This window comes from Xenopus laevis, chromosome 6L (assembly GCF_017654675.1).
Source record: "Xenopus laevis strain J_2021 chromosome 6L, Xenopus_laevis_v10.1, whole genome shotgun sequence".
Classification (NCBI taxonomy): domain Eukaryota; kingdom Metazoa; phylum Chordata; class Amphibia; order Anura; family Pipidae; genus Xenopus; species Xenopus laevis.
In genome coordinates this window covers 22,845,112-22,866,631 of record NC_054381.1, presented here as the reverse complement: position 1 = coordinate 22,866,631, position 21,520 = coordinate 22,845,112, and the positions used below count along the sequence as shown (strand labels likewise).

At 37.5% G+C, this 21,520-nt stretch overlaps 1 protein-coding gene across 1 annotated transcript in view; it reads left to right on the top strand.

Moving 5' to 3' along the window:
* LOC108718771 (junctional protein associated with coronary artery disease) overlaps positions 1 to 3,819 on the top strand; it is a 58,308-nt gene extending 54,489 nt beyond the window's left edge. Inside the window, exon 4 of the mRNA XM_018267198.2 lies at positions 2,723 to 3,819. Within this exon, the coding sequence (XP_018122687.1) occupies positions 2,723 to 2,757 (35 nt within the window). The 3' untranslated portion in view covers positions 2,758 to 3,819. The remainder of the gene's footprint in view (positions 1 to 2,722) is intronic.
* The last annotated feature ends 17,701 nt before the right edge of the window (positions 3,820 to 21,520 follow it).

Genomic DNA, 21,520 nt, shown 5'->3' with positions numbered 1-21,520 from the left:
AATCATTTTGGGGTTATTTAGTGATAAAATTATTTTAAGCAGGCTTAAGCTATAAGGTGGCCATAGATGCACAGATAATATCGGACAAAACTAATTTTCGTACGATATTCGGTGAGTGTATGGTGGGAAAAGAGCCAACTAATATCGGCTCATTAATCGGGCTGGACAGAAAATTTTGATTGGGTTCTATCTTTTGATCTATTGTTTATACCTGTATATCTGACGATTCAGCTCTACATGTGTGTATTGAAAAGAACGATCTTTCTTGGAAACATCTCATCCAAGAAAGATCTTAATTGTAGTCTATGGCCATCGATAGAGATCCAAATTACAGAAAGAAACTTTATGTGGAAAACCCCTAGGTCCCAAGCATTCTAGATAATAAGTCCCATACCTGTACAGGGACATACCAAAGCTGGTACAGTTGGACGTTGTCTCTTTTTTTAGCTAATTAGAAATGCCAGTGAGCTGTTTCTGCTATGGAGTACCAATTTGCCCCTGTTCTGCTGGCCCCTGACCCAGTGGTGATAATTTACTTTGAATGATTCCTCATTGCGTGGGAGATTATAACACAAGTAAAAGGTTTAAAGGAGGTGATAAAAAGCTTGTTAACCAACAAGATTATGCATTAGGGCAGTGACAAACACTAAGATTCAGGGAGATTAGTTTCCCGGCGACAAATCTCCTCTTCTTCGGACAACTAATCTCCCCGAACTGCCTTCCCGTCAGCTAGAATGTAAATCACTGGCGCGATGACACTCGGAGCGCTTCGTTTTCCGAAGTCGCCCGAAGTTTCCTCGTGAGGCATTGCAAAGCGTTCCGAGTGCCATCCCGCCGGCAATTTACATTCGAGCCGGCGGGAAGGCAGTTCGGGACGAATAGTTGCCCAAAGAAGAGGAGATTTGTCGATTCCAAAGAAGAAGAGATTTGTCGCTGGGCGACTAATTTCCCCGAATCTTAGCGCGTGTGATACTCCTTTTATCTACCATTTAAAGATTGACCAAAAATATAATTCTTCTTTATAGACAGTAATTTGCAAGTCCTTTCAACCATTGAACAAAATATATTCATTATAAAGCAAAACACAAAAACACACAAAAAAATGTGCTGCTCCCACCAGTTACTGAAAACAGAGAGGTTATTTGTTTGGATGTACATATAGGTCCTTTGCACAAGATTCCCCATCTAATGAAACATAGCCATCAATCTGCCACGGCTGCACTTCCCTTTGAAATGCATCAGATGTAGATCAGGGATCAAAGTCAGCTCAGTGACCCCTATCTTACCCTCTTCTTCCCATTACTCCTGATAATCCTGACAGAGATAAATATACCTGTACCATTTGCCCATTTCACACTCTTATCAGATTCCATCCCTATCAGATGTCTCCCTCTTTCCTTTAACTGCTGGATTCTACTCCCATCCCAGAGAAGTTAAAGGGGTTGTTCACCTTTGAGTTAACTTTCAGTATGACGTAGAGAGTGATATTCTAAGACAATTTGCAATTGGTTTTCAATTTTTATTATTTCTGGTTTTTGAGTTATTTAGCTTTTTATTCAGCAGCTCTCCAGTTCCCAATTTCAGCAATCTGGTTGCCAAATTACCCTAGCATCCATGCATTGCTTTGAGGCTGAACAGGGCCTGAATAGAAATATAATAAAATAGTAATAGTAATAGTAATAAAAAGTAGCAATAAGAATACATTTGTAGCTTTACAGAGCATTTGTTTTTTGAATGGGGTCAGTGACCCCCATCTGAAAGCTGGCAAGTATCAGAAAAAGATGGCAAATAATGAAAAAAAACTATAAAAATGAATAAATATTGAAGACTAGTGATGGGGGAATAAATTCAACAGGCATGGATTTGCGGCAAATTTCTGTGTCGCGCATTAAAATTATTCGGCCAACCGCTGACTTTAATGAATTTGGACAAAATAGTAGCGCGTATAAAAATTGACGATCGTGTCAAAATTATTTTGACACCCATTGACTTCAATACGTTTTGCTAATTTTTGTCGCTTGGACGAATCTGTCCCGTTTCGCTTCTCCGGAAAATTTGCGGAACGGGACAGATTCGCCCATCACTATTGAAGACCAATTGAAAAGTTGCTTACAGTTGGACATTCTATAACATACTAAAAGTTAAATTAAAGGTGAACCACTCCTTTAAGTAGATACGGTCACCAAATGAGCAAATCTTTCCCCCATATGGCCCACCTATGTTCCAGCCAAAATCTTTGTGCCATAATTTTGTCATGTTTGGGAAAATAGTTTAGTTCTGTCCATTCATTGGCTGATGAAACCTAGAACGTATGTGTGCCCTGGTTTGTCTGTGAGCACAGTGCCTTGTACAAGTTAGATGGATGGACTATAGCACTTAAGAAATAATTAATCCTTATTGAAGGCATATTGGGTTTAATCAATGTTTACTTGATTTTCTAGTAGATTTGATCCAAATTACAGAAAAAATCTGTTATCCAGAAAGGCCCAGGTCCTGAGCATTTTGGATAACAGGTCCCATACCTGTATATATATTTGCATTGTTTGAGGGTATTGTTTCCCTTTAAAAAGCATGTTTGGGCTAATATGCATCCAAGGGTTGTTATAATCATATTCCACGTCCTTATTGCGCAGACTGACTTGAACAGGAATCAGGCACTGCTTTCCCATAGAGATTTCCCTTAAACCTTTGTATTTAATGCTCTTTACTGTGTTTGTTGCAGAGTCGTACGACCCTACCAGAGTGGAAAGAGTTTAATCTGGAAGCAACACGAGAAAGAGAGGATTCTGCTCATGTAATGCCACACGACAGAGAGTAATTGAATTGGAAAAAGAAAACAGCCTTTTTAATGTTATAAGCTAAGAAAAATTGTTTTACTCCCAATGTGATTTATGGCATATACTAACACTGCCTTTAATACTGCCAAAACCAAACTACTCATGTGTTCCGTGTGCTGCGACAACATCTTGGAGTTAAGAACAGAAAGAATCTGACGTTGAAATATCTGTTTTCTTTTTTTTTTGTTAAAAAAGCACATTTGCATCTTGTTTCTCTTTCCAATGATGTCTGTTAGAATAAACACAGAACAGATTCACAGATCAAACAGCCAGGTCTAGCTTGTGAATGTAGTTTGGTTCTGTACACATTGGGTAAGAAATGAATAATAAGGCTAGTAAGCACATTTTTATAAGAATCTGAATGTATCCACACTGACACTGCACAGATTTTGTGAACGCTACAGATTCCTTATAGGAAATATATTTTGCCTGTTTTTTAGGACTGTTCTTTATTGGATAGCTATATTGGCCGTGTTGCAGACACTCTGTTATGATTTTTGATTGAGGAAGGTTCTGTAAAGGTTGAGGGTTGAGGTAGAAACAAAAGCATTTTTCAACCAATCAGCCATTGGCTTCAACAGCTGTAGGGCAGTTAAATGGAGCAGTGAACTTCTTATTGTTTGCTATAAATTACTAGACCAGGGCAAATGTTGCTCATGTTGGGCATAAACTGTAAGATTTGCTTATGTGGCTAGGTTGGTTTGACCACCAATGTGCTGGGCCAAATCAAGATGATCCCATGTTATGACCCCTGGGCAACTGTTAGGATCATGATGGGAGACCTGTTGGGAGAGGACTGTATCAATTTGCTCAAAACAGTTGATTGATATCTGGTTGTGGTGCATGGGCCAGCCCAAAACCCACAGGATGGACAAGCCAACCACATCTTCTGTAGTGGGTTGTGGGCCTAAAGCTGGCCATAGACGCAACGATTCGATCGTACGAATCGTGAATTCGTACGATTTTCGGACCGTGTGTGGAGAGTCCCAACATTTTTCGTCCGGCTGAGATAAACATTGGCTGATCTGTTCTTTTGTACTTTATTTGATCGGAATGGTAAGACTTTGATCTCCTGGCAGGTCGGGAGATGGGGAAGTCCGATCGTACGTTGATTCGTACGATCAGGTCTTTGCGTCTATGGCCAGCTTTACTCTGAGTCCCAGTACCTCTGGGTTCCCCCACCCCATCCCAATACTTTTTTGGTGCCAGCTAAAAGTCTCAGCAGGGATGTGATGACAGAGATGGGTGAGGGCAATAATGGTATCATTGTTGCTCACTGGACCAGGCTGGGTTTCGGTTGGTTTCAGTTGAAGATGTTCTGGCCTGTGCATCACCTAAATCTGACCTATTTTCAGCAAGATATCAGTTCAGGAAAGCCTACAGGAGGGCTGAATGCATGAGCCAAATGGAGGACAAAGTTGACAGCGCATGATTTACTTCCTGTAAAGGTGTAAAAAAAGCATAGCTAGACTAAGTCTTGACCTATCAAATCACTTCTGGGACCCCAAAGCTTGAAGAGGTTTTGCTTACAGGGACACAGATATGTTACTGGTGTTTGGTCTGTTATGGAGAATTTGGTATGTGATCCAATGAGGTTATTAGATCAGTGTGTAAACAAACCATTCCTTCTCTGCAGATTTCCATTTATACATAGCAGTAGGGGCTTGTTTAACTGGGTAGTGTCAAGTTTTAAAAGATGATGCGCCACTAACAATCGTAAATAAAGTGGTATATGATTATTGATACCAATGGAACACTGCTAGTGCCAGTGTTCGGTGTTTAAGCAGGCTGGAATGGACAGAGCACTATACTCCCTTCATATGTATAAATGCAAATAAGCAGTGAAAAAATTATATTATTATATTATATTATATGTACGCAGTAGCTATCATCAGCTCAAATGTCTCTAACAGGGTCAATATTTTCCTATAATGCCGTGAGCGCTTTAGAAGCACTATCACTGTGACGGTGGTCTGAATGGATGTCTGTGTATGTCTGCTTATGCTTAGCGCTTTCACCCATGATGAAAAGTGGGAATTTTCAAAAAGTGTATGTGACCACAAATAGCACTTCAACACATTTCAGTCCCTGCTGTGATGATGTACACTATATGGTAAGATGTATATGGACACCCATACTAAATATTGTGCCTATTATTACCTACACAGGGGTCATTAGATCATTCAATGTCATTCTTGACAATCCTGTGCTTCCTACTCGTGGCAACAATTTGGGGAAGGCTCTTTCCTTTTTCAGTATTGTAATGATCCTAAGTACAAATTGAGGGCCATACCGAATGGGTTTGCTGATATGGTAGTGGAACAACTTGACTGGCCTACTCAGCAATGACCTCAACCCAACTATCATTGGGTGCATTGGAATGCTTACCAGATCTGATCGCCCAACCACTTATATATGAAGGGAAAAGGGATGCACCGAATCCACTATTTTGGATTCGGCCGAACCCCCGAATCCTTGGCAAAGGATTCAGCCGAATGCCGAACCGAACCCTTATTTGCATATGTAAATTAGGGGTGGGAAGGGGAAAACATTTTTTACTTCCTTGTTTTGTAAAGTCACGTTATTTCCCTCCCCGCCCCTAATTTGCATATGTAAATTAGGGTTCAGATTCCGTTCGGCCGGGCAGAAGGATTCGGCCGAATCCTGCTGAAAAAGGCCGAATCCCGAACCGAATCCTGGATTTGGTGCATCCCTAGAAGGGAAGCAATTCTCTCCAACAATGTTCCAATGTCCATAGTGCAATGCCTTTCCAGAAGAGCAGAGGCTGTCATAGCAGCAAAGAGAAGGCCAATTTCAAATGAATGAATAAAACAGGTGCTGCAATACCTTTGGCCATATCGTGTAGTTTCTAATGGGCAGAAAGATTTCAGTAATATCTCATTTTGGGTTAGATGCTGTTGTTAAATCTTTTGAACAGTATTTGTCCTTGTCCAATAAGGTTGAGTGACAGTCCCCTTATTGGTCAGTTAAATAAGGTATTTAGGGGAGGCTTCCATTAAAATGTAGGCACTTTAAATCGAGTTAACACAGTTTGATAAGCTGTATTGTTCCTGCAGAATGTATAGATTTAAAATACAATGTATGTATAGTAAAGTTTCATAAAATTAGAGTGTATTCAAGCTGTTTATCACAACTTGGCGAGGCTACAAAACATAAGACCATTTTAGATGCAGCTGCAAACATTTCTCTTTACTGGGACTGTTCATAACAAGTATTAACATTCTAATAGATATAAGTTATTAAAAGTCATACCCATGGGACAGATTAAGTATTACTAGATGAAATTTGTAGCTCCACTGCAGTAAGTCACGGGAAAACAGGGGCATTATATTGGCAAAGCCAAGAGGTATCCTCCTCAGACTTAGTAAAAAAAAGTTGCTTCTTGGGGGGGTCTATACTCTCAACTTGCTTCCTATGAAAGTGCCATTTTCTGTTTTTTATTTTATGCATATGCTTAATATGTCATGCAAAAGAACTGTTAGCTTAGCTGGCGAGACGCCGCTTTGCCTGAGATGTTTCTAGTTGCTGCTTATCTTGCATAACCATGGGCTCCCCGCTATTCTAATACAAGCTCCTGTTTAACTATAAAAATGATTGGGTATGAGCACTTAGCGCATAGAGAAATATTATTAAGCTGTGGGAGTTTAAGTGTTTTCCTTGGCTTGATGGGCACTGTACCTTGCAACTGAAGGGAATAGTCTCTAAACTGTATCCATTTTGTATAGAAAAGTGATATTTTAGGTCATTTTCCATATAAAATCAAAATGATGTGCATTAAGAATGAAATGATTGTGTTCCGTTTGCCTTATTTTTACCTTCTAACATTGCAGTCGTGTATGTATAAAGATGAAGGAAAAACAACGTACTTTTTTCTGAAAGGTAGTTACTTTCTTACATTTGGTTTCTCTTTACCAGGGAACACCAATGTAAGCGTTATGGAGCATAGTGTTCCAGCATCCCTTCCCTAATTCAGGCCGATCACTAACAAGTGGAAAATCTTACAAAGCTGGCCGCGTTTTTATCAGGGTTTGTTTTCTTCCAAGTATACATTTGAATAACAATTCACGGAAATGCATGCATGTTCCTCACCCCCTTCCTAACTGTTTTTGTTGCCAATAAAAGTTTCTGCTCCCAGTGGAGTCAAACCATTTCACTGGGTGTCAACATTAATAAGCTATGACATATTTAAAGTAGACGCATGCTATTATGTTGCCTTAAATTCTAACTTGCAAACATGTTACTTAAAATAATCTTCTGTTAGACCCACCGCAACCACACAATGGTATTTGTAGTTTAAGCCCAGACTATCTAGAACTGGTGTTTTTGCCTTGGTCATGGTCATTCCTGTTTGAATATACATATATAAATATATAGTAGTGCTTGGCTATTAGATGACTATGGCATAGAAGGTGACAATCTATTGTTAAAGGATATATCTAGTATCCTCAATTGAGTGTATATACACATTCCACGCTAGAAACCATATATAAAATGCACTTTGCTTGCGCCGCACCCATGCATCCTCTATCCAAAGTAAATATAGAATGGCTTGTTGAAATCATCAAATTTCTCTGAGAATCTGAGTTCCTGGCTGCCTCTTCCTACTAGAGTTAAATTACAGATGTTGTCTGGGACTCCAGGCTTTTGTTTTAAGGGTGACTCATTAGGTCTTGCTGATGTTGGGTTACTTTATACCTGCAAGCACTTCTCACTACAAAAATACTTTTCTGCCTTTGACACCTACAATAGCATAACGTATAAAATTGAAAAATGAGGCTAGAGTCCTGCTTTATTTATTCTAATTCTTTACACCTCTTGCACATTGGGGAGAACAATATCCAATTAAACAGTACAAACTAGCATTACTGTTGTATAGTACACGAATTGTGACTAGTGATGGGCGAATCTGACCCGTTTCGCTTCACCAAAAATGAGCGACAATTTCTTGACGTGCGATAATTTTTTTCACCCATATATGGCCAAGGATTATTTTAATAGCCTTCAAGCAGAGTTTAATAGCCTTCAATCCATATGAGGATTGGTTATGCAAAGGAGGTTTTTCACCAGCTACAGTGGTGGAGCTAATAGTAGCATTCATGAGCATGAGAATGCTATTTATATAGCACAGCTGAACTTATCTATAGGCCGAACATTGCCTACTATAACGAAACAGAGAAAGGGTCCGCCATGGTTTGCCGGTAGGAAGAAATTGACTGCCGGCCCTACATACTGTGTTGGTCAGATGGTCCATTTAAAAATATCAAATTCCTAGCCAGAATCATATGAAATCTAAATTGTTCTAGATTATTCTTAGATTTGCTTCTTTTTAATGGTATCCATGGTAAGGGGAGTTGACAGGCTGGTTAATATTTGAATTTTGGGATTGTTCACAAAATGATGTTCCCTGTTCTGTATGAAGTCTTAAACTACCTTAAGGTGCATATTGTAAAGCCTAATCATGCAGCCTGGCACCAACTGCCATTTTTAAAAACAATATAAACATGGTAGGCGCTCACATTAATAAACCTGTTGCTAAATGCTGTATTGATGTGGCCAGTCAGTTAAATGGAAGTGGAGTCCATGATTGACTTGTTTTTGGATTGCTGCAATGTTTGTTGCATATCATAGACAAAATAGGCTTTCGTATTATAACCTTTGAGTTTGAGGTGCACAAAAATGTAATGAAAGGTTGTTGAAGTCAAAGTAATTCTTGTAAATCCATATTCCTTTACACTATAATGCAATTTACTTCGATTTTAATACTTCCTGAACATAATTCATTTCAACCAGAAGGTTCCAGAATAGAAAAAGAGTATCTTTAGGTTTCTGGACATCATATCATTTCCTTGAAGGTTCTCTAGTGCTAGCCCGCTTGTTGCATCATTCACCTCTTGTGAGTTTTAGGGCTTTTTTTGCCTGGACCTGGGTCTGATCACCAGATGAGCCTTTAATTTACAAAGTTTGTGTAATCTAATGTGTTCTGTTTCTGAAATTGCGATTTGCCAAAGGTACCACATTGGAGGAATGTAACCGCAGTATTGGACAAGGTCTTGTTGCCCAAGGTCTTGTTGCTCTTGGGGAAATTGAGGCTCAGGGTGGTTGTGTGAGCTCATATTTAACCTTTAAGATGTGTTATGACTGTGCAGATGTTCCCTTGGTCACACTACCAGTTCTGTAGTACAGGGATATCTGGAAGGATTCTAGAAGGTGTGTTACAGCAATAAGTAGGAAGACACAAGGGTAGTCTGCACACCGTCTGCTTACTTAGAAAGGTCAGTAATGAGACCTAAGACACTAAGGTCTATGGCACTATAAGGTGTAATCTGTCTCTGTCTCTGTGTTTTACACATCCGGGCACTTCTCCGTCTGTGTTTTTCAGAGTACACCACAAAAGCCATAGCCTAAATTCCATCTTTGGGCTGTATTAATAAAATCAAGCTGTTTCACTTAATGCCTGTTTTTGTTACATGTATTTTTTTTTTTTTTGATTTTACATAGACTATCTCCTGAGGTTAATATCAACTTGTACTCATTATTATACACATATTAAGAAAATATGTAGAAATGATATCTAACCGTTTCAGCTGACTTCAAATTCCACTGATATTTTTGCACTTGACGTGACCTATTTTGTTTTCTATACCGTATGGGGAAATATTTGTATGGCAAATATGTCAGTGAAAGAAAAAAAAAATTGCTCATTTAAACAAAGTATCTATTGCTTTTTACAAAATATGGTCTATTTTTCTAATGTGTACACATGCCAAAAGTTGCCAAATAAAACTTATTATATGTAATCATTTCTGCTGGGTTTTTTTTTTCCCTTAATGTTCTCTCCAGTAACTTTCTTCTTTTTATAAATGTAATATATTTCCAAGTTGTAACGTTTCCCAGTGGCTTCAAGCCTTCGTCTTGGCTGGTTGGAATGATAGAACGCAGACAGGGGGTTATCTCACTTCATTACTGTGGACACCCTCATAGCTTTCTGATTCCTTGTAGAGGGTTTTCAAAGAAAAACATTCCAAGTCCATTACACACTCTCTGGAATGGAACTGCTCATCTCCAGGCTTGCAGTGAAATAATGCTATATACCTTAAATGAGTCTGCAAGTAGGGCTGTAGGTCTAATGCCTGGTTATTCTCAAATGCAGATTGGGAAACAGTTTGGCAGGTAAACTGGTTAAGAGATGGAAAACAAGAAAACTACCAGATGCTGCAGATAATCCTCCTGGACATGTTGACATGTAAATGAGCATTTGGATGCCTGAAATTTTGTTTCATTTAATGAAGAGCTTTTTAGAGTAAAGATGGTGTCAGACTCCTGTTTTTTTAAGTCTTTCTAAGCTTAAAATGTCAGGTTGTGTTACACTTTGGAATTTATGCATAATAAAGGTAGACAGAGAATGGCTATTAAAGGAAAACTATACCCCCCAAACAATGTAGGTCTCTATTAAAAGATACTGAGTAAAACAGCTCATGTGTAAAACCCTGCTTCATGTAAATGAACCATTATCATAATAATATACTTTTTTAGTAGTATGTGCCATTGGGTAATCATAAATAGAATATTGCCATTTTAAAAAATAAGGGCCGCCCCCTGAGATCGTACGATTCACTGTGCACTGTACAAATCACATGTAAGGTCACATGAGCCAATTAACAGACAGAGCTCTGCCTTTTGCTTCCACACTTCTTCCTGTTACAGTTAGTGTTGTAGTATTTCTGGTCAGGTGATCTCTGAGACAGCACAGATAGAGTCACGAAATGGTGGTTCAAGGCAAGAGATGTAAAAGGGCAATATTTATGTAAATATATATTCCAGTTTGGTAAGATTCTTTAATATGTCATTCAATTTTATATAAACTATCTGTTGCTTAAGTATTCATTTTGGGGGTATAGTTTTCCTTTAATATATTTTAGGCATGCACCACATCCATCATTTTTAGATTGGGCCAAATGTTCCACAAAATATTCCGCCACATACCCCACTGAATTTAAAGCCATATTAAAATTTGAGAAAAATAAACCGTGTCCTGTTGTTCACTCCTTTAGTCACATGATGTTAAGCATTTGGATTCAGTTCGGACTAAGCACTTATATTGTTCATCGAAGCAACTCCTGGATTTGGTGCACCCTTACATTATATGCATTACAAAGAAATATAAAAGCATGTGAAATATAATTTCCATTTTCACATGTAGGTTGAGAGAATGATTGTTAACATATCTGCAACACAGAAATTTAGAACAAGAATGATTCCACAATGGAGTAAATCTAAAAACAGATGATTATAAGACAGAGTACTCTGTACCAGAGTACAAGCTCAAATATATAGTGAATAAAGTACCCCCTCTTGTAAAATATAAGGATATTATAAGTTACCGAGGAGTTTCATGACCATATAAAAACACGAGGCCAAAGGCCGAGTGTTTTTATACAGGTCATGGAACTCCGAGGTAACTGATAATATCCTCATATTTTGCAACTGGGGGTACTTTATTATAATACACACATTTCAGTGAGTCATGTGACAGAAATGACATCAGAACTCACCGTTTATAACTGATGACATCAGAACTCACCGTTTATAAGGATATAATTTACAAGATATTCATAGCTTTTGTGTATTATATAGTGAATAAAGTACCCCCTCTTGTAAAATATAAGGATATTATAAGTTACCGAGGAGTTTCATGACCATATAAAAACACGAGGCCGAAGGCCGAGTGTTTTTATACAGGTCATGGAACTCCGAGGTAACTTATAATATCCTCATATTTTACAACTGGGGGTACTTTATTTATTATAATACACAAATTTTAGTGAGTCATGTGACAGAAATGACATCACTACTCACCGTTTATAACTGATGACATCACTACTCACCGTTTATAAGGATATAATTTACAGGATATTCATGGCTTTTGTGTATTATTAATCGATATCCTTGCGTGACACCTTTTATGGTTTGTTGCTCCCAGTGGCCTCATAGCAGGAGCTTATTTTTGAATTCCAAGTTTTGGTTGTATAAAAACCAGCTGTACAGCCAAACAGAGCCTCAATGTAGGTTGACAATCCACATAGTGGTTACCAAATGGCCAATCACAGCACTTATTTGGCATCCACAAGAATATTTTTCATGCTTGTGTTTCTCCCCAACTCCTTTTACATTTGAATGTTGCTCACGGTTCAAAAGGTTGGGGATCCCTGGTTTAAAGGAATGGCGGTTTTGCCATCTTATGTAGTGTAAAAATGCATCTACACTTGAAACATACCTTGTAAATTTACCAGCATACAGCATGTTCACAGGTAATGTTTACCAATATGTTTGTTACTTTTGTTTTAGAACAATGGAGCACATAATAATTCCTTCTTCTTGTGCAAGCAATTAAATTGGCACATCATATTCTAGTGTCATGCACAAACTTGCTCCATGTGGCTTTGCACTAGTGGCATCTTAGAGAGGGTGGGAATCTTTAAAAGGACTTTTGGAAACCATTTCAATTCCCTTCAATCTTCTACAGTAAACACATCAGAACCTTGTATATTTGTATACTATAAACCATATTTACTCATGTGCCCTTAGTGGCCCGGGGTTTTAATACTGGATCAAACACTGTACTTTTTAATACTTGTAACCCCCCACTATTGTTCATACAAACATATAATTACATGCAGGTTACCTGTGGTGCAAAACGTATTTTCAGTTGAACAAGAGGGGCTTGGTAAATAGCTGGGATTACCCCTCCCCGGAACATGCACCGGGCATCAAAAATTGATACTAAAAGTTTGAGGTTAGAGATACTGTATATTATTTAGAGTTTTTATTGGTGAAACACAAATCTGATTTCTAGCACTACAATCACCTTTTCTCTTATTTTTACAAATTTTGGGTTGATATTTTAGCCAAAATTATTTTATATCTCCAGTAAGGTTGGTGATAAATAGGCATCCTCATTAAACACAGCTATCAGGCATGTCAGATAGGTGTGTTTATTTTTATCGCAAATGCATGGCTACAATGACATTATCTATGTGAGTGTCAGAACTCAAAATACAACTGCTTCAAGCAAGATATAATCCAGCATCATCCAAAAACTCTGATAACTAAGGACGCTCCAAATTCAGAATTTAATTTGGGATTCGACTCCTTCCAGCCACGTGACTTGCTGGATAGCTTATGACAGGCATTATTCTGAATGTGCATTTCTGAAGTATTTGGCTCACATCTGTATATGCAAATTAGGGTTTGGATTCTGTACAATATTTGGATGCCTCTTCAGTGTAGGATTGTGTATTTGGCCAAACACAAAACTTGATGAAATTGACTTAGACTGGAAACACCATAGACAATTTCGAACACTCAAAAGAATTCTGCCACATCCCCATACCTGCACCTATCCTGCATAACTCTTAATTTCCCTAAAAGTATGGGATTGTTTATCTAGAATTTTGAGGGTTTTTCCCCTATCCATACCTTAAGTCTGCTAAAAACAAATAAACATTAAGGGCCATATTTATTATGTAAAATTAAATTCACTAAAAAAAAATGACGTGAAAAGCCATGTAAAATAAATGCCTAATTTATAATGTGTGTTATTTTACACCATGCAAATGCCAGATTTGCCACCGTTATTTTACATTGCTTCAGACCTTTGTTTGCAGTGGAATTTACGCGGTTTCTTTTACACTACGAAGCCTGGTGATATGTGAATTATACTGCCATTTTTTTACACCTAGGGTTGCCGACCTAGAGATGACAGCAGAATTCTGAGCTTTGTCAATATTCTCATACCATCTGTTTAAAGAAAATTCACACAAATCAATCACTAATAGCCCCCCAAGCCTGCACAGCAGCCACCAGAAATAAAAACTGAAATTAAATAAACTATATTTAAAAATTTGCTTTCCGTTTGTTAATTGAAGTTATGCAATACACAGATCAGCTTAAACATATGGAAATTCTTTGTAGAAATCTACATCTGCAAATTGAAAAAATTTAAAGGCAATAATAGCCTTCAATTAACTGTATTTTAATACAGGTGGGTCATGGGGATCAGGGTCCCGTGTGAAAGCTGAAATGCAAGTGAACTTTTTAAACAGAGCTTTTATGGTTTTATGGAAATTGCTTTTCCAATACCTTTCCGGTTCACTTAGAATTATTTTTTTTAAATTAGCGTCCTACTAACAGGGTCGGACTGGGCTGGCAGGGTGCCGGGAAAAAACCTGGTGGACCCCCAGCTCTTGCGCACAACCACCTGTCTGTGAGCATGCACACAGACAGGGGGGACCCGGTCTGTGCGCATGCTCACAGACAGGTGGTTGTGCGCAAGAGCCGGGGGCAGCAGCCCCGGTGAGCCCGGGCCCCCCAGTTCGACCCTCCCTAGTAAGGTAGCTTCTAGCAATGGTACAGTTTCTTCATTTTTATTTTTTTAGTTGTCTGTATCAGCAGACAAGGAGCCAACTGTGCATCAAGAAACGCCAATAGAGAGCACCCCAGAATCAGCACAAAGGTTTGTTACTTCGTGATGTATTAAAAAAAAAAAATTTCAACCATGTTTTTATTTGGGTTAAGTCTATTGGGCGTAATTAATGATGGGTGAATAAATTCGCCAGGCATGAATTTGCGTCACATTTTCGCGTTTTGCCGCCAGCATATAAATTCGCAAAAACTGCGGTGAAAATTTGAAGATGAAAAACCCGCACATCAAAATTATTTGGACGCCCATTGACTGTAATGCATTTGGATGAAATAGGCACGCGTAAAAAAATTGACTTCAATGCATTTCACAAATTTTTCCCCATTACCAGTTTTTCAGTAAATTTGCAAAATTTTTCGCAAATTTTCTTCTCTTTTCTATGTTACAGTGATATATTGCCACTATTATTTTCCAGAGGGCCTGAACTGATATGTTTATGGAAGCCTACTTGGTTTGAGGTAAGTATATTTGGAGAAGGTTTTGTAGTGTATCTGCCAGTAATTTTAAGGTTTTTCAGTTTTTTCAGTGATTTAGCAGCGTAATGGTTCTATATGATGATTGTACAGTAGAATATTTTGTCAGAATGTGTTAAACCTGTATTTCTACTTTATACGTTTTTCAATCTCCTGTGGTTTTCCCAATAAATTCCCTCCAGGTTAACCAAGTGGTTATATAGTCTAGGTATTTCTTATGTAGTGAAGCTGTAATTTCTTCCATAAGACCTATGAATAGATATCTATCTCATACCATTTTTCTATAGTGGCTTGGTTCTCTTGTTGATTGGGATAAGTGCTTTAGCAGCCATCAGCAAATCAAGTAAGTAAGTCACATTTAGTGGAGTCTGCCTTCTGATATTTATGGCAAAGCAGTACTGAAGAGCACCGAACACCTCCTAGCAGTTAATTATTTCTATACATGTGTTAGATATGTGTCCAAAATACGACCCATATATGGACTAAATTACCACTTCCACCATCTCATCTCCAACAGCAGTTGTCAGGCAACACTCTCAACCTGCATCTTTTTACTATTAAAACACTTTGAAACTGTTTTGGGGTTAGTCTTAGCCTCTGCTGCAATGTGCTCCTCATATACAATCTTCTGGATTGCCACATAGGATGTTGGTGCTTCAACAATTACTTCTTCAGGGAATAAATTGAGAACAGTGACAATTTAATATCCTGTTAAATGTCAACCATTGATGTTTTTAGAAGCAAACATAATGCCCCAATAAAGTGTTGTTTTTTCTTTTATCGTCTTCTCAGTTGATTAGTTTGAATTCCTTATAAATGTCTGGTTAATTCATTTTGGAGAAGCGAATATATTTGAAGAAGTGATTTTTTTGCTTAATTTCATAATAAGAAATAATATAGCCTTATTAAAGGTTTAGCTGCAGCCCAGAGCAGATCCCAGTAGGTTTAAACCAGAAAACCACATATTTTTGAAAAGTCACACATTCTGTTGAATCCAAAATGGGTAATCGTGTCTTTCTACTCCAAATTACCAAACATAAAAGCTTTATTAAACATAATGGTTTCTATGAAAGATTCTGAAAATTCTGAAAAATCACCTCAGAACTTTGCAAGTTTGTATCTCCCACATAGCTTTAGGTACCAAAATAAAAAATAATAGCATCCAATATGTGGGGGTCGAGATTTTCTTGACCCGCAAATCACTATTATGTGCCATAAGACCCCTTAACAGTACAGAGACCCTAGACAACCATGTATTTTTTTAAAGTACACATTCTGAAGATATATGGGGTATATATGTCTTTTTACTGTAAATTACCAAACTGCAAATCTATGCTATACTTAAGTTTTTTTTACATTTCTCGCAATCGTCACAAAGCATTTTAAACTATTATATGCCCCACATTTTGGAATGTACGTGTATAAAACTTCCTAAAATGAATGCCAGGGGTCTACTGAACAGTTTGATGCCCAATATGCAAACATTTACCAAACTATGTGGTGTAGAGAGGCACCCAAATGGATATATAGCAAACTGAATTTCCGGGGGCAAAAACAAATAACAGAGAACCGTGCGGAATGCAATAAAATCACTAAGATTCAATAAATGTTATCGGCAATCAGAATTAGTTTGAATATTTTGGCTTGACCAAGTAATTTTTACAGTCAAAAACAAACAATACAACACCTAGGCAGAACTGAAAATGCAATAAAATATAAAATGGCTAAAATGCACCAAAATGGAAATATAATTCCCAATTAACATACAAAAGATACACAAAAAAGATACACAGGATGCAGAAAAAAATCCACATAACTGTGTATATGTTTGTGTACACTCTCAGAACACTCTGATAGAAGAAGTCTTTAACGGTTATCTCAAATATTATTGCCTAGCCTTCTTAGACTGTGCTTGAAAAATGTTATGACCATGTTAAGTCCTCAAAAATTTGGACCTTTAGATATAAATATTTAAAACCACTCACCCTCTCTACTGAAGCCCCTCCAATATTAAGGGTAGAGTAGAACCTCTGATATTTCCCACCACTAACGCCTTAGTTTTACTGACATTCCAATGAAGACAATTCTCTTGACAACATGATACTACATTCTCCACTAGACGCATCATTATTGGTGATGAAGCCCTGCCCACTGTCATCAGCAAATTTTACTATGGAAAAAAAGCTGAATGTGGTCACACAATCATGGGTGTAGAGTATAGAGCAAAGGGCAAGGTAAGCATCTTTGTGGAGCCCCTATATTTAGTATGATAGTATTAGAAACAGAATTACCACCTATGACTTTCCCATCAAAAACTCAGGCACACAAGCGACTATTTAGTCCGAAATATATCAATTTATACAACAATCTACATGGAACTATCATGTTAAAGGCTGAACTATCATCAATATTAGAGATGGGCGAATTTTTTTGCCTTGTTTCGCCGAAAAGTAAACATTGACGCCTATAGACTTGTATGGCGATGTGCGTCAAAATAAAAAGACGCGCAACAATTTTTTTTTTACTTTAATGGGCGTCAGCGACATTTCACCAGCTGCGAATTTTTGGCGAAGCGAAACGGGTAAAATTTGCCCATCCCTAATCGATATATTAACAGTAGTAAATAATGAAGCCTCATAAAATTTTCAAGTTTCTTGGTTCACATGGTTGAAAGTAGAATGTAGAACATTCGCCAAAATACATTGAAGTCTATGGACGACAACTTTTTTTGAGGAGTAACACATTACACAACAACTTTTTGATGCAACAAATTTTTTCACCCATTAAGCTGGCCATAGATGTTGAGATTTTTAAAAGATCAGATCCTGATTGTGAGGCCACAATCTTCTCAGAACGATCCCACTAACCGCACGATAATTTCGAAGGATTGGTCGGGCTTCCCTAAAATCGGTCGTTCGGGAAGAAGAATCGTCGAGTCTATGGGGAGCTTTAGAGTCTATGGGACGTCATTTTCACAGCAAAACTTAGCGAAAATTTTCACTCGTCACTAACAAGCAATAATCCTTATTAAATCCTTGGTGAGTATCAATAAAAAAATTTGTATTGTATTCGTTTGTAAAGCATGTGATTATTATTTCTTATTATGAAACAGGAACATTATATTGTTACTTGTACTGTCTCTAGTAAAAGCAGAAAAAAACATTTCTCCCCTTGTCCTGTAGCACCACCTGGAGGAAATCCCTATTGTGCCTGTTATTTAGCAAAGATGAACATCAGAACTTAATTTAAAAATGATCAGTAGATAAAAAAAAAGAAAAGCTGAATGTTAGAAGAATAAAGCCTTTGGTGTCCACTGTCTATTTTAAATTGTTCACAAATCACAAAAAGGTTATGTCAAAAGGGAGCAGCCCTCTTAACAAATGGTTATGTGTGTTGTTTGTTGGTGTTAAGACTTGACCTCAGAAACAAGATGATAATTGTTGTTACGACACAGACCTTTTAAAATCTGCCCTTCATACTGTATATGCTTTAAACAGTTTCCTTTGATTTTCTTTGACCTATTTAAAGTGTCATTTTCTATATGACTTTTACCTTGATTATAAAGAATTAAATAAACTTCATGAAGAATTGTGCCACTTCACCCAACAAACTATTTTTCAAACAACTGCTTTATTAAAAAACAAACAAAAACAAAATAAAACCAGTAGCAGGGATGGAACAAGGCTTTAGCAATGACAATCTGCCTTTGGTTGTCTTTCTGCCCACTTACTATTATCAATGTGAACACAACAATGTAAACACATCAATATCCTAATTCAACTTTTTACTCCAAGTTTCCAAAACTCAATTCAAAATTTCTAGTTCAGTACAAGAGTATTGAGTTATTTTTTGCCAGTAGACTCCAATGAGTGGGGAAAAAAAAATTGTCACACGTCAAAATAAAAGTCACCCTTTGAATTCAATGCATATGGCAATTTTTTTGTCCTTTCAGCGAAACAGGTCCCATTCGCCCATCATCACTATAAATAAGCAAGTACTCTTTAATGCTGTGATATAGGAGTTCACCTGAGTACGTTATATAATTTCTTGTTCCTGGCAACTTTTATTTAGTCTTCATTTGTGATCAATTTTTCCTTCCTCTTCTGTCTCTTTCCAGCTTTGTGACTAACCCTAGCAGACAAAAATCTATTGCTTTATGATGCTACAACTTGGTTAGTTTTTTGTTAGTAATCTTCTAGTCTCTCATTCAAACCAATGACTGGTTGCAAGGGTAAGTTGGGCCCTAGCATCTGAACTAAGCTGCTGAAAGAAACTAAATAATTCAAGAGTTTTTAGAATGTTACGGTCAACATCATACAAAAGGTTAAAGGGATTCTGTCATGGGAAAAACACGTTTTTTTAAAAAAAAACACATTTAATTTGAAAATCTAAAAGGGGTTATTTTGCCAGGTCCCCTCAGTCATGTAACTTGTGCTCTGATAAATTACAGTTAAACTTTACTTCTGCACTACAAGTTGGAGTGATATCAACCCCCCTCCAGCAGCCTAACAACAGAATGGGAAGGTAACAGAAAAACAGCTCCATAACACCTGCATTGCTAGGTGTAGATATGTGATTGTGAAGTGCTGGCTCTTTATGAAAGTATCAGGCACAATGACATGAGATGGCTGCCTACACACCAATATTACAGCTAAAAAATACATTTGTTGGTTCATGAATCCAATTATTTGTAATGTAGAATAAATTTGTAATTTAGAAATAAAAACTACGCTATAAAAATCATGACAGAATACCTGTAAGTGACCTATTTGTTGGGTGCTTCCCGCTATGTGATGAAGCAGCCTGTTTGTCAGTGCACTAAATATTGAAAATTCTGTCTCGTTAAACACTGGCACTCTCTGACACAACCGTTAAAATAAAAACATATATTACTAGATATTTCAGATTGTGCAGTTATTAGGCTCGCATGAATAAATGTTTATCCTATGATTAAATGAGGGGAACTTGAGAGCTACTGCTGGCAGCTGGTATGGTTTCCATTATTCCCAGTTTTATTGAAATTTGACATCACTGTAGGACAAAAGGCCTTAAACTATTATATTCACCCTAAACTAGCCCCCCCTAACCTGCACCCCTTACAGTGGAGTATATGAAGAATAAAAGATCTGTTTTGGTCAATATCACCCACCATCTTAGCCCTTGATCTGTCCTTGAATTGTAAACAGTGTGAGACCCTCTGATGTTGCTGTGAAAAACAGCCAGTCTTTTCTTACTGTTGGTGAATTTCACCCTCTGTCTTCTCTTAGAAATAGTGAGACAAGTCCAGTATTTACAAAAACACCAAACAAAAAATAAAATAAAATGATTACTTAATTTCAAGTGGCCCAATCTTGCACAAAAATTTGCTTGGTCAAATTGAGCGAATAAGCTCTGATGACAGATACAAAAAAAAGAAAAAGCATAGAAACTTAAGACTACGTTTGGTGAGTTTCATCCAATTTTCTCCTCAGTTAGACACAGTGGGGGTCATTCATCAACACTGGGCAAATTTGCCCATGGGCAGTAACCCATGGCAACCAATACAATTGCTCAATTCATTGTTCTACTTGCAGCTGGCTTTAAAAAGCTTTTTTTTTGTTGCTATGGGTAACTGTCCATGGGCAAATGTGTCCAGTGTTGATAAATGAGCCCCGGTGTGACAAATCCAGCCCAAAAACACTGAGAACCTCAAACTACAAAAATACTTACAAGATTACTTAATTTCACCTGGCCCAAGTTTGCACAAAAAAATCCTTTTACGGTCAAATTCAAAAGAGGCTTTGAAAAGAAAAGCAGTTACTGTCGGCAACCAGGATAGAATGTAATTATTTTTCGTTCCCTGCACGAACCTCTGAGCAAAAACAAAATAAATGAAATGTACTTGTAGTTAAATACTGAGAGCAGAGGCTCTGGTGGTGGTGCATACTGCTGGTAAGCAGCAAGAAATTACAGTACAATTTCCAGGCAAAAGCAGATGCTGTTAGTATCTCCTGATGAAAGATTTCAGTGGAGTCTATTGCCAGCATTTACCAGAAGAAAAAATTAAGTGGGTTGTTTTTTGTTCTGTGCTTAGGTCCCTAAAATGTGAAAAATCTGGCCCGTTTGCCAAAAACCAATAGAACCCTCTGATGCCACAGTGAAAAATGGAGCCCAAACTATACTGTTGATATATTTCACCCAATGTCTCCTGCTAAATTAGTTTAGTTAGGTCCATAAATATTTCGACAGCGACAACTATTTTCTAATTTTGGTTCTGTACATTACCACAATGAATTTTAAATGAAACTCAGATGCAGTTGAACTGCAACCTTTCAGCCTTAATTAAGTGGGTTGAACAAAAAGATTGCATAAAAATCTGAGGAAATAAAGCTTTTTTTTTTAACACAATCGCTTCATTTTAGCTCAAAAGTAATTGGACCATTGACTCAAAGGCTATTTCATAGGCAGGTGTGGGCAATTCCTTCGTTATGTCATTATCAATTACGCAGATAAAAGCCCTGGAGTTGATTTGAGTGTGGGGGGGGGGTGCTTGTATGTGGAAGATTTTGCTGTGAACAGACAACATGCGGTCAAAGGAGCTCTCCATGCAGGTGAAACAAGCTATCCTTAAGCTGCAAAAACAGAAATAAACCATCAGAGAAATTGCTTCAATATTAGGAGTGGCAGAATCTACAGTTTGTTACATCCTGAGAAAGAAAGAAAGCACTGGT